We start from the raw sequence: 12,811 nt of genomic DNA, 5'->3' as shown, positions 1-12,811 counted from the left end.
TTACACTTTTTTTTTTTAATTACGACTGGACCCAGGAGCTGGGGGAGAGACCGGGACCGGGACACCAGCACTTACATTTTTCAAAATATTAGATGAAGGGACTTAGAGACAGTCTGGGCTGCAGGCTTGGGATTTGGACTTTGGGTAGGAGATTTGGGTGGGGGGGCATATTAGGGTCAGTAGATCTGCAATTTTTTTTTTCCTTTTTAAGCTTCAGATTGCCACTTAACCAGTTATATTCTTTTGAATATAACTAATTATAGCTGACTAATTATAGTTGGATAATTTTATACCAAACTTTAATCGAGGATATTCAGTGCAATGTTTATCTCACTAAATATCCAGCTAACTGTAGCCAAATAACCTGTCTGCTCGCCAGCTTAGTGAATATTACCCTCCCCCTCCCCGTTATACCTAAATCTGACAGATTACCAAATTAACATAAATGTTGGATTTCTTTTTTTTTTTTTTTTAATTTGATAGCCTGCCATCACTAAAAACCACAAATAAAATTACAAAATAAAAAATATATAAACCTCATGGTTATCACATTTTCATTAGCTCCACAAAAATAAATAAATTGCCAGAGAGGGTAATTTTTAAATATCCCATATAACTTATGCTACAAATACTCCCAAAGTTCAGTGCTGTGCCCTAACCCCACCTGCCAGAAGAGCTCGGCTCCCAATAGTAATTTTTGTAGTTGTGTTGTTGAGATCTAGCATGTTACAAAAACTGTTGAGTTCTGCTCTCCATTTCCTGCTGGCAAAGCAAGAAGTATCATACATCCATCCTCAAACAGGATCAGGCCATTCTCCTCCTGTGCACGGTGATTACTCCATAGCTCATGAGTGGTGCCCCATATTCCTGATTAGCGAGTGCAGCCCTACTACCGCCGCCTGGCAGAAGAAGGTGCTAGCTGGGATTGGGGAAAGCAGCTCAGAAAGCTCTTTTGGAACATGGTAGGCAAGACTACCTCACAGGAGGCTGCTGATGTCATAAACTTGCTGGCTGCCCAGGTTCAGCCACCGCTGTAGCACTTTTCCATTCAGCTTAGTTGCTTACTTGTAATAGGTGTTCTCAGAGGACAGCAGGATGTTAGTCCTCACATCAAATGGAGCCCGGCATGGAAAACTTATGTCAGAGTTTCTAGAACTTTGACTTGGCCTCATTGAGCATGTCTAGCATGTGTTATAGCTCGCATCCATGCGGGGACCCTTCAGTCTTATAATATATTGGGCTTCTGTCCACTCCAGATAGAAGGCTAATGCTCTTTCAGTCCAAGCTGTGCAGGGCTTGCTCGCTTTGATGCGAATGGTGCTTGGGGAAGATTGTTGGCAGGATGATGGACTGGTTAAGATGGAAATCCATCACCACCTTAGGCAGGAACTTAGGGTGCGTATGCAAGACCACCCTGTCATGAAAGAACTTAGTATAAGATGAATAAATCACTAATGCTTGGAGCTTGCTGATACTGCATGCTGAAGTGATTGCCAACAAAAATAAGACCTTCCACGTCAGGTACTTCAAGTCACAGGAGCGCAGCAGCTCAAAAGGAGGCTTTCATCAGCTAAGCTAACACAGCAGGAGGCCTTGGGGAGGCTTCAAGAGAAGCAGGCCCCGCATGAAACATACAACTGTAGGCTGTGCAGATATGAGCATATCATCTACACCATGGTTGTATGTGCCAACTGCACACAGATAAACTCTAATGGAGTTGGTCTTCAAGCCAGTTTCCGACAGGTGTAGAAGGTAATCAAGTAATTTTTGTGTGGGGAAGAAGAACAGATCTAGGGCCTTCTGCTCACACCAGATGGAGAACTTCCTCCACTTCAGTATATAGGCCTTTTGAGTGGAAGGCTGTCTAGAAGCCACCAGGACCCGAGACACATCTTCTGAGAGATCGAGTGGTTGCAAAATTAACCTCTCAACATCCAGGCTGTGAGCGACAAGGCCTGAAGGCTGGAATGTTGCAACCTGCCTCGATCCTGCATGAGACATCTGGGGGAATAATCCCCAGACTGATTGGTCTCCGGATGGATAACTCCTGCAAAAGTAGAAACCAGACCTTGGTCAATGAGGGGCTATGAGGATCATAGTCCCTTTGTCCTCATGAAGCTTCAAGAGAGTCTTCACCACCAGCGGAGTTGGAGGATACATGTACAAGAGACCCTCATCCCAATACTGGGCAAGGGCATCTGAGGCTGGTTTGTTGCATGTTCCGAAAAGGGAGCAGAACTAAGGAACCTTCCTGTTCTAAGACGCTATGAATAGATCCACATCCGCGCTTTCCCAGAGGCAGAAGATCAAGTACCCAAGCTACTCCCGAATAGGGTGGAGGCTGCCCGCAGTAGAGTCAAAACTGCACGTGCAAAGGCTGCGTCCCAGGCTTGTACATCCAGATAATACCTGGAAAGGTGTGTAAGGAGGATCACCTCGCAGCTCAGCAGATGTTGACGAGAGACAATCCAACTTCAGCCCATGACACTGCCTGAACTCGAGTGGAATGGGATGAACCAGACTAGGTAACGGCTTCCCAATATCCAAGTATGCGGTCATGACTACCTCCTAAATCCAGCGAGCTACTGTAGCCCGCGAGACCGGCTCTCCCTGTCCAGTACCGCCATGGAGGACAAACAAGCGATCCGACCTACGCAAAGGCCCAGTGACCTCCAGATACCTGACAATATGCCACTTGAAATCCGAGGGCTGCAACAGATGAGACTCTTCTACATCTCTCTCCCTGACCAGAGAAAACAGGGAGTCGGACTGGTTCAATTGAAACTCAGGGACCACTTTCGGTAAAAAGAGAAACAGCTCCTGGCAAGACAAGGCCTGCAGCTCAGAAACCTTACGTGCAGAACAATTTGCAAGGAAAACTGTTGTCCATGTCAAAAACCGCAAGGACAGAGTACATAGTGGACGAAACGTAGGGCCTACCAAAAAAATCCAAAACCAAATTGAGACTCCATAGGGGTACTGAAAATGCAAAGGAAGACGAAGATGGTCCACTTCTTTCAGAAAACGGACTACATAAGAATGAGCTGATAAGAATCCATTGACCAGACCCCTGAAACAGGCGAGAGCAGTTACTTGTACCCTTAAGGAATAAAGGGTCAAGCCGACAAAACAAGGAAGAGTACCACGATCCTCACACTAGACCTCACTCTCCAAATCCACACATAGGCCAAGGAAGTGGAGAACTTTCTAGCTCTTAGCAAGGCAGAGATCACTTGCACAGAGTACCCACATTTCAGCAAGCGAGCCCTATCAAGGGCCATACCATAAGACAAAATCAAGTCAGATCTTCATGAAGGACAGGCCTCAGCTGCAACAGGTTCCTGTGCGCCAGACGACGAAGAGGCAAATCCACCAAGAGAGATCTGCATGCCACAGTTTCCTAGGCTAATCTGGAGCAACTAAGAGCACCATCCCCCTGTGGCACTCGATCCTTCAAATCGATCTGCCCAACATGGGCCATGGAGGAAAGGTATACAGCAACTTGTCTTCTGACCATGCCAGCACTAGGGTATTCATCCCCAGTGACCTCAGATCTCTTCTGATCGGCTGAAGAATCACAGAAAAGCAGTGCACAAAGTCGCCAACAGGTCCAGAAACGGGAGACCCCAGTGATCCTGAATCAGCTGAAACTCCTCATCTGACAACACCCACTCTCCTGGGTCCAGACTCTCCCTGCTGAGAAAGTCTGCTCTTATGTTGTCGTAGCCTGCAATGTGTGAGGCTGAAATAATCTGGAGATAGACCATCTTATGAAATGGGCAGAGGTGCATTTCCGGCAACACTTACTCGCTCTTGATACCTCCCTGCTGATTGATTTAAGCCACAGTCGTTGCATTGTCCGACGTAATGTAGACCAAGCGACCTTGCAGCCTGTCGCCGAACTGTAAACATGCCATTACTGCCCTGGACTCCAGGCGATTGATGCTCCAGACAGACCCTCTGCACTCCAGCACCCTTGTACTGTCAGCTCCTGACAGTGAGCTCCCCAACCAAGGAGACTTGCATCCGTTGTCAGGACTAGCCAGTCCAGAGGAGATAGCGAAACTCCCTTCTGTAGATAATCCACCTGCAACCACCACTGCAGGTGAGAGAAGACCTCCATTGGCAGGTGGAGCTGAATTGAGTAGTCCTAGGACTGTGGATTCCACAAAGACAGCAGAAAGTGCTGAAGAGGACGCATTTGCGCCCTCGCTCACAGCACCACTTCCAGGGTTGCTGCCATTAAGCCAAGGACCTGCAGGTAAAACCATATGGTCGGGCGCAGAGTGTTCTACAACAGACAGAGTTGAGCTAGCAACCTTTAAATTCGAGCTTTCGGCAGGAACACCTTGGCTTGCTTCGTGTCGAACTGAACCCCCAGGTATTCCAGCAACTGAGTAGGCTGAAGACTGCTCTTGGCTAGGTTCACCAGCCAGCTGAGCTCCCGCAACAGGGAAATCACCTTGTGAATCACCAGACAGCTCTCTTCCAGAGACTTGGTGCAAATCAGCCAGTCATCCAAACACAGGTGTACTAGGAGTCCATCCTTTCTAAACTCTGCTGCAGCTACCAACATTACCTTGGAACAGGTTCTGGGAGCGGTGGCTAGACCAAGGGCAGCACCTGAAACTCAAAGTGGCATCCCAGAACTGCAGGAAGTGTTGATCTTCTAGTTGGATGGTAACGTGGAGATATGCCTCTGACAGATCCAGAAAGGTAAGAAATTCCCCTGACTGCACGACCATTATTACCGAGAGGCGTCCCCCTATTTCCTGTTCCCGGGGGTGAGTTGGCAAACCTTCATTGGGAAGCTCGGGAGGTTCCACTACCTGAGCCTGCACCTCTTCTAGGTTGTTGGGGATGAAAGGACTGAGACCCACCGAAGGGTCGAGTCCTCTGAAGGTCACTCCTCTACAGGGTCGAAAACACTTGGATCCTTTAGCATGACCTGTCATGTGAAGGGAGCGCTGCGCCTGTTTCTTTCCTCCGGCAAATGAGGAACCAGAGATTCGCCTCACTTACTGGCCAGTTTCTCGCAACCAAAAAAAGCAAGTTTTTAAGGGGCAATGTGGTTAGGTTAGCCTTAGAGGTCGCATCAGCTGACCAATTTATCAACCATAACTGACGCCTCACTGCTATCTAAGCCACCTCTCTGGCTGAAGTGTAGACCAAATCACAGCTCGCCTCTGCCAAGAAGGCAACAGCTGGTTCCACAACTGCCCTGGAGTTTTACCCCAGGCTCATCAACCTCCTGGGAGAGAAGCAAACAAGAGTGAGCCACCAAGGAACAAGAAGAAGTGATCTACAAGGTAATTGCCACTACTTCAAATGCTCACTTAAGGATAGTTTCAATTCTTTTTAGTATGAGCTTCATTCAAGGCCGCTTCTCCTTCCATGGGAATAATGATCCGCTTAGAGACTGCACACACAAGTGCATTTCCACCTTGGGAAAAACATAAGTGCTCTCTTACCACTGGATTCAGAGGGCACAAGCCTTGAAAATCCTACCCCCTTTGAAAACAGACTCTAGAGTGCCCCACTCAAGATCAATTAATTTTTTTTTTTTGTGTAAATATCTTTATTGGCAGAAGGATAGCATAACAAAGTAAGCATAACATTGCCATTTTTCCAGATGCATCAATTATAAACCCAACAAAATGTTTCATCTTACCACATAGTAATCCTCACAACTGTACCCCCCTTCCCCTCCTTTACCAATCCCCTCTCTGTCTTATCTATAACAACAGTCTCTGTGTGACGGTCTTACATGACCTGTAATACATATCAGCTGTCCATAAATGTACAATACATTGAATAGCACAAATAGGACACAAACTGCATTTCTCGTATTTCCAAAGAAAACATATATATTAGTACTAGGGATCCTCCCCTTTAGATTTCTTTCCGATAGCCTCTGGCAACTCTTCAAAAAAAAAAAAAATGGGCTCACACTTTATGGAAGTTTTGAGTGGATTTCCAAGGCTGCAACAACCAGGACCTATAATCCATCGTGATCAGGGCCACCAGTTCTGAGTGCCAAAATGCCATCATCGGTGGCTCCACTAAAATCCATTTCATCAACAGGCACTTCTTAGCTAGCACCAAGCCCTTATTCACAAATTGTAAGCTCTTGGGCCTCCCACATAAATCTATAATCTCAACCCCTATAAGGCACACTGAAGCCCTGCATGGGATATCAATCAACAGTAGTACATTCAATTTGGAAAGTACATCTTTCCAAAAGGTAGCTACCAGCGGGTATTCCCATATATAATGTATGAATGTAGCGTTTAGAGCATGACATTTAAGACAATTAGCTGACTCCACTATCCCCATTTGGAATGCTTGCATGGAAGAGACCACTAGTCTATGCAGAACACGCAAGTGTTGATCGCTCAAGACAGCAGAGACAATATCCATATATGCTTTAAGAGAAACTTCGAGAACATCTGGAACATGTAAGTGTACTCCCAGGTCATTCTCCCATTTATCCACTAAATTTTCCATAATAGCATATTTGGCTTGCTTTTGTAAATATTTGCACATATGATAGATGCACAGCAATTTTTGAAAAGCACTGGAAGGTAAAGGTACCCCTGGTAGGGGCAAGACCAAATTTATATAACTCCATAAGTGTTTATAAGCTAAAAAATATCGCTGTTGGAAGCCCAGTGACCTCTCACACACCTTAAAGTAGTACCTAGTATCCTGTTGAGCATCAATTAAAAAAAACAAAAAAAAAACTCAAGTATCAATATCTTTGTTTCAATACACAGAAACATCAAGAGTTCTGACCCAATGTAAAATCAGGATTCCCACAAATGGGTAGCCAAGGAAAGAACTCTTAAGACAGACCTAAATGTTGTCGTAGCCCTCTCCACGCCGGACACATTTTGCACACTAAAAGATTAGATGGCACGTGAGAGGATAACTTCTCTGCTCGTGTGTGTAACGCAAAACGCAGATCTACGGGATCTGTGGGCAAGTGCTCTAATTTAGTAACAGCATGAACACTGAAATTTGCAATCCAATCTCCTAAAGTCCTCATCATGCAAACCAGATTGAAAGCTCCACCTGCCATCAACTAGAGGAACTGCCAGTTTGGAAATAGCTATGCATGCTCTTTTCCCCCGCCAAATAAAGGTGGCACATATTCTCTGTAAAGTCTGAAGGTCAATCTTTTTCAACACTTTGACCTTGACAGCGAGGAATTCTATGGTCTTCAGGAGCCTGCGAACAAGAGAGACCATAACACTTCCAGCTCCACGAGAGCACCTCCAGTGCAGACAGTGGCTTAGTGGAATGCGACTCCTTGCTGGAGCAGGAGCCCAAGTACTAACTGATAGGGTCTCCACTGACACAATCTGTGATGGGTTTGCAGCCGAAGCGTCATAACTGAAAGGTTTCTCAGGTGAATAGGCTGTCCCCAACTGTGCACAGTAAAAAGATGCCAACTGAATAGACATGCTAATCACTATTATAATGCCATTACCTTGAGAATCTCGCTCTTCACACATGCAAGTCAACTGCCACCCAACCTTGACTTCCAGGGTGAGCCTGGGGATGTCGGGGGAATTAGGTTTTAAGAGTTGCTAGGGCATCTCCTTTTAACAGTTACACACTGACGTTTATCCCCTAGTCCCATGCTTTTACTAGCCTCAGGCACCCCTGGGGGTCCTGCCACACCACACCTGGGTAAATTCTGGCCGTCCAAAAGCAGTGCCGCAAAGTGTAAACTCTCTGACAAGGGCTCCTGCTCTGGCTGAGGATGTGTGTGGGAAGCAGAGGAGGCCATGCTAATCCACAACTTTGGATTCTTTCTTCATCTGCACCTGTACAACGTCCATCCTCCCCTACTGTAAATTAGACTCATTTCCTATTGTAAGTGACCCCTGATTAATGTTATTTATTTATTTTTAATTTTTCTATACCGAAGTTCCTGTATGAATATAAGTCACACCGGTTTACATAACAACAACAACAAAATTCGCTTAGGAGCGTTACATAGAACAAGGAAGGCATAAAAATATGAAATGGATTTTAACTTAACATATTGTAAACTGTAACATCTTATTGTAACTGCTTGTTTTGATTTTGTTTGCAAGCTGTCTTGAGGCCATTCTTGGAAAAAAAGGCAGAATATCAAATGTTTATAAATAAACAAAGAGGAAGCTGGGCAAATTATGAGCTTCAACTAAAAGAAAACAAAAGAAGAAATAAGGAGTGGCTTTTCAGTGGGAAGCTAGATGACTAACTAAGGGGTCAGCTGGCCAGATCCCTGAGAAGGGGACAGTTTAGCCACTCAAGTGGGTGGCCCCAGCGAGGGGGTATTGTGAGTGGCAGGATAAAGGAGAAAGCACTCAGGTGCCAAAATCTAGCGTCCTCACCCAACTCCTGGATTTTATCGACCTAGATTTAAGCTCATTTTCAGCCACAAACTGAGCGGGCTACGTCAAGAGCTCTGCACACTGACAGCGCACCACTGAGAGCGAATGGAAGATCCAGGGCGTGAGATGTGCAGGCATGTGAAAGGACGGTCTTGCATCCGTCTGTGTCAGCAAGCTCAGGAATGAGGCTGAGGCTGGGGGTAGGGTGGGAGGTGGAGCATATGCACTTGGTGTCTGTGAGCGATATACCAGGAAAAGGATGGGGGGATATGGCAGGACCTGAGTTCTATGCTCTCTGGCTGTGGGGGTGAGGGAGAGAGTGAATGAAGGTGCGCGCACACACCCCAGCACGTTTTATACGGTGACAATTCAGGTTTCTCACCTCTCAGTCCATTCAGCTCTCCCACCCAGCAGTGTTCGTCCCTCTGTGAAATTATCTGTGAATGGGCAGAGATGGAGACATTATCAGACCTCGCACCGCAATTCTTGGTTCTGTGGCCGCAAACAAGATGTTCAAGTGCCAGAAATGGGCGATCTCTTGACTCTTAACAGCACCGTGCAGCGAGACAGAGAGCAGAAGGCCCCCCAACCCTACATAACATTGAACAGGGGTCTGTGTTTACTACTCCCCCTTCAGATTACAAGCTGCACACAGAAACCTCTCTTCTCTTCCACTGTGACCAAGTCCATTCCCCTCTCTCTCCTCATATCAAGGCTGGAAGCTCTCTGGGCCCAGCCACATACAACTACATGACTTATACTCAGCAAGAGCATTAAGGACATTGGCATAGCCAAAACCTAATTTTTGGGGGGCCCTAGATTAACATAGGTGGGCACGGTGGCAGTCCCCATCCTATGTGGGTCTTCACAGCAATAGCTACAAAACCTTTGAATTTCTGGCAGCACAATTTATCTTCTGCCTTTTCGCTCGCACCTTGCCCTGGCTGTCTGATTCTCACACTCCCTGCAAGCTCTTTATACAATGTAAATGTCTCAGGCTGCTGAAGAGCAAGTGTGTAAATACTGTAGGTCTCCACCTAGGTAAGGCATTCTTGAACTTTAAGGCGCTGAGAGGAGGAGGCATAATTACCAGCCAAAAGTAAACAGACATTGTTGGTCTAAAACTTTTATAGAACTAGCCCAAGGGCAGTATTGTTTCCCTGTTCAAATTAGCTTCAAAGGTACAGAAGATCAAGAACTGGCAGTGGTTCCAATGAATCTAGCTGCTGCCCTTTTAAAGAGCGGATTCAGATGTGACATGATCCTACTGCTAGGGGTGGGGACCTGAGTGAAATGCAGGAGGCACAGGCCCCAGGCCTTTCCACAGCCCACCCGTAGCTATGCCCCTGGTTAAAGAGAATACCACCACCATGACGTGACAACAACCAGCCTGCCCTTCCTTCTTTCTTTTTAAAGACCGAGGGGCAGAAAACTAAAGTGCAATAAAGTGCACTCAGCCTAGCGTACAGGTTTACACATGGTTGGACGCGCAAGACTAGCACCTGATGCAATAAGGAGATTAGAACATCCAAAACACACGCCCAAACAAATGCATAGCCAATGGCACCCATCACATATAAATTCCATGTAGATGAGGCTATTGGCTATTACCCCCAATGCGGAAAATCGCTGAGTGCCCAATGAACACTTTTTAACAGGGCAAATTTAACTCCAACCCCGGAGGTGGCGTAAAGTCAATCCACGAGTCAAGGGCAAATGAGAAATTAAGAATATGGTCCTCTGTGGTTTCTACTTAGTATCGATGTGACACTTAAATTTACAGCTCGCAGTGTTGAAAAATAAATGTATATTGGCTTGATTTAAAAAAAAATAATAAAATTCTGGACATGCAATTTAGACGCCCATAGCAAGGTGCGCTTAGCTATAGGCGTCTTCAGGAATCTCGGCAAAATCAGCCAGAAGCAGTGGAGTAAAAACGGACGCTCATACTGAGCGCCTGTTGCAAATGAGGGCGCCCGATGCATTTGAGCGCTAGGGATGCACAATTCTCCCCTAGCGTGTCCTATTTTATGCAGCCCCTCATTTAAATATTGCATTGGGAGTCCAGGGGATCCGACTCGAGAGTGTTAGGAAAACAGGCGCTCAATGAGTGCCCATTTTCAATACACATCTTATTGCATCGGTCCCTGAGTTAGAGGACGTGCTATTCTGCAGAACAGTATACCGTGATGATGTCGTTCTTCCGGAACCCGAGCTCGTCGTCATCGTGGCGCTCAAAGTCCAGTAGCGCCTTGGCCCTGCGCCGCCGACTGCGCGAACATGCCACATAGTTCTCATGGTCTCTTTGGTGGCTCTCCATGGTGTAGTCGGGAGTCAAGTCCTAGAAAGGAAAAGGAGTGAAAGGATAGGAAGAAGTCACCTGATATCATCCAGGACCTTGGACAGGACACATACTGAGGGGAAGTTACCTGATCAGAACCATCTAGAACATCTCAGTTGTTCCCACACTTAGTGTAAACCACACGGCTTTAATTGCCATGTCTATAAGAGTCTCCAGTACAAGTTACTGGCATTACAGTGTATTGTCAAAGGTAAAAAAGGGACAAAATGTCCCTATTTTTGGAAGCTTTGAGCCTCTTAACTTTCATGTTATTTATTTATTTAAAGTTTTTCTAGACAGACATTCGTTTGGAACATCACATCGGTTTACAAAGAACAGGAAATACAGTGAAAATGCTTTACAAGGAACTGGTAACAACAATATGTTCAATAAATATAAATAACTGTAAATGAGACCTTTTTATGCTTACAAGCATGACCTCCAAAAATAAAATCTTTTCCAAACTGAGACTGAAAAACATTCCCTGCTCCACTCCCTCAAAAGGTTTCAGCTTTGCAGGCTGGAGGAGTGGTCTGTTTAACTGAACAATCCAGTTGGCTAATATGAGAGAATGGGGGCACTGGAAATGGCGGATTCAGTACTGGGTTATGTCACTCACAATGCTGCAGTTCTTGGGGTCCACACACTGGAAGTGTCGAGCCACCTGGAGGATGGCATCACGTAGGTCTGCCACCAGCTCAGTCTGTTTGATGTTCTTGGATTTCAATGCCTCCAGATCGTCTTCACCTGAAAGAATGAAAACCATGCTTCTGAGAACAGACAATTCAAAAGGAAATCTTGATGAATGTCAAGACTTCTGCCTCAATACTGACTAGGAGGGCAGAGGCAGATGAACTAAGCAGTGCCATAAAAGATAAATTTACGTCCTTACAAACTCCCTGCCTCCAGGAATTTAGAAACTATGGGGTAGAGATTCAGTCATAGGCATTCTGAGTAAATTATCTGGATAAACTTACCTAGATAACTTAGATTGGATATTCAGCCATGTGTATGATAAAGATATCCAGATAAGTTTATCAAGAAAGCTTTAGGACTGCTTTCCAGCATGACCAGACTTATCCAGATAACTTAGCCAAATAACACTGAACGACAAGAGTTATCCGGATAAGTCCGTCCTGCCTGAGAATGTCTCTGACTTATCCGATTAAGGTTTTATTCAGACATAAAACTTAGCCGGATAATAAGTCAGGGGCAGTGAATGAGGCGGGAATTTAAAACCTGCAGTTTGTCTGGCTAAGAGAGTAAATAGTAAAATGATTAAACACAATAACGGGGCTGTCTCCTGCACAGAAGAAAACTCTTATTATTTTTTAATTTTATTTTTTTTTTTTTTTACAGAGAGAAGCCAATCAAGATCCTAAAGAAGAAGTACTTGCTTGATCCAAGAAAGGAAGAAAGAAGGCTGACTAGCCTAAATCAGGCGACCGAAGGGTGAGCTGATGCACCTGCTGGAGACAGACAAATACTGAAGGGTAACAGGATAGGCTCTGTCCTTTCAGTTTTAGTCTGTTTCCACCTGCTGGAAAGGAGGCTCAATCCACGGTCTGGACTGATCCGGGTACATACAGGGAACATCATATTCAGTATCTAAGTGTGGGAACAGGGAGGCAAGGTGACTTGCTTAAGCCATTGAATTGATTTATCAGCCCCATCGGATCCTTGCCTCCATCTCTGCTCCATAGCTCCTCTCCCTTCTCATACACTCATTACTCCACCATTCTCTATCACCCCACCCACATCTCTCCCTTCCCTCACACACAACTACACCTTCCTCCCCCTGCACAGGTGCAGTCCATCCTCTCCAGTCGCTTCTGAGGTCCCCACAGTGAGGGGTAGAGTGAGCTCCTTCTTACCAAAGAGCAGTGAAGTGATCCCAGACTTCCTGCGCTGACTCTGCCGGCGTACGATCTAGGCGAGAAAACAGCGAAGGGAACATAGCAAAACGTTACTCACATCTTATGATCACCAGCAAAATATTCCAATGTGGGCCGAGCAATTTTGAAACTCCATGGGCAGAATACAGACCCCCAGCTGCTTTGTAGTGAATGGGGGTGGGGCCCTG

At 45.8% G+C, this 12,811-nt stretch overlaps 1 protein-coding gene across 3 annotated transcripts in view; it reads right to left on the bottom strand.

The window, feature by feature from the left end:
• Positions 1-12,811, bottom strand: part of SGSM3 (small G protein signaling modulator 3) — a 201,299-nt gene that overhangs the window by 53,957 nt on the left and 134,531 nt on the right. For all 3 annotated transcript variants that reach the window (XM_029590233.1, XM_029590235.1, XM_029590234.1), the window contains 4 exons: positions 12,603-12,657; positions 11,348-11,475; positions 10,573-10,728; positions 8,770-8,824 (listed from right to left, as the gene is read on the bottom strand). In XM_029590233.1, coding sequence (XP_029446093.1) covers positions 8,770-8,824; positions 10,573-10,728; positions 11,348-11,475; positions 12,603-12,657 — 394 coding nt within the window. The remainder of the gene's footprint in view (positions 1-8,769; positions 8,825-10,572; positions 10,729-11,347; positions 11,476-12,602; positions 12,658-12,811) is intronic.

Source organism: Rhinatrema bivittatum, chromosome 2, assembly GCF_901001135.1.
Source record: "Rhinatrema bivittatum chromosome 2, aRhiBiv1.1, whole genome shotgun sequence".
In the NCBI taxonomy this organism is placed as follows: domain Eukaryota; kingdom Metazoa; phylum Chordata; class Amphibia; order Gymnophiona; family Rhinatrematidae; genus Rhinatrema; species Rhinatrema bivittatum.
Note: the sequence above shows the minus strand (reverse complement) of the source record. Positions and strands in the feature narration are given on the sequence as shown.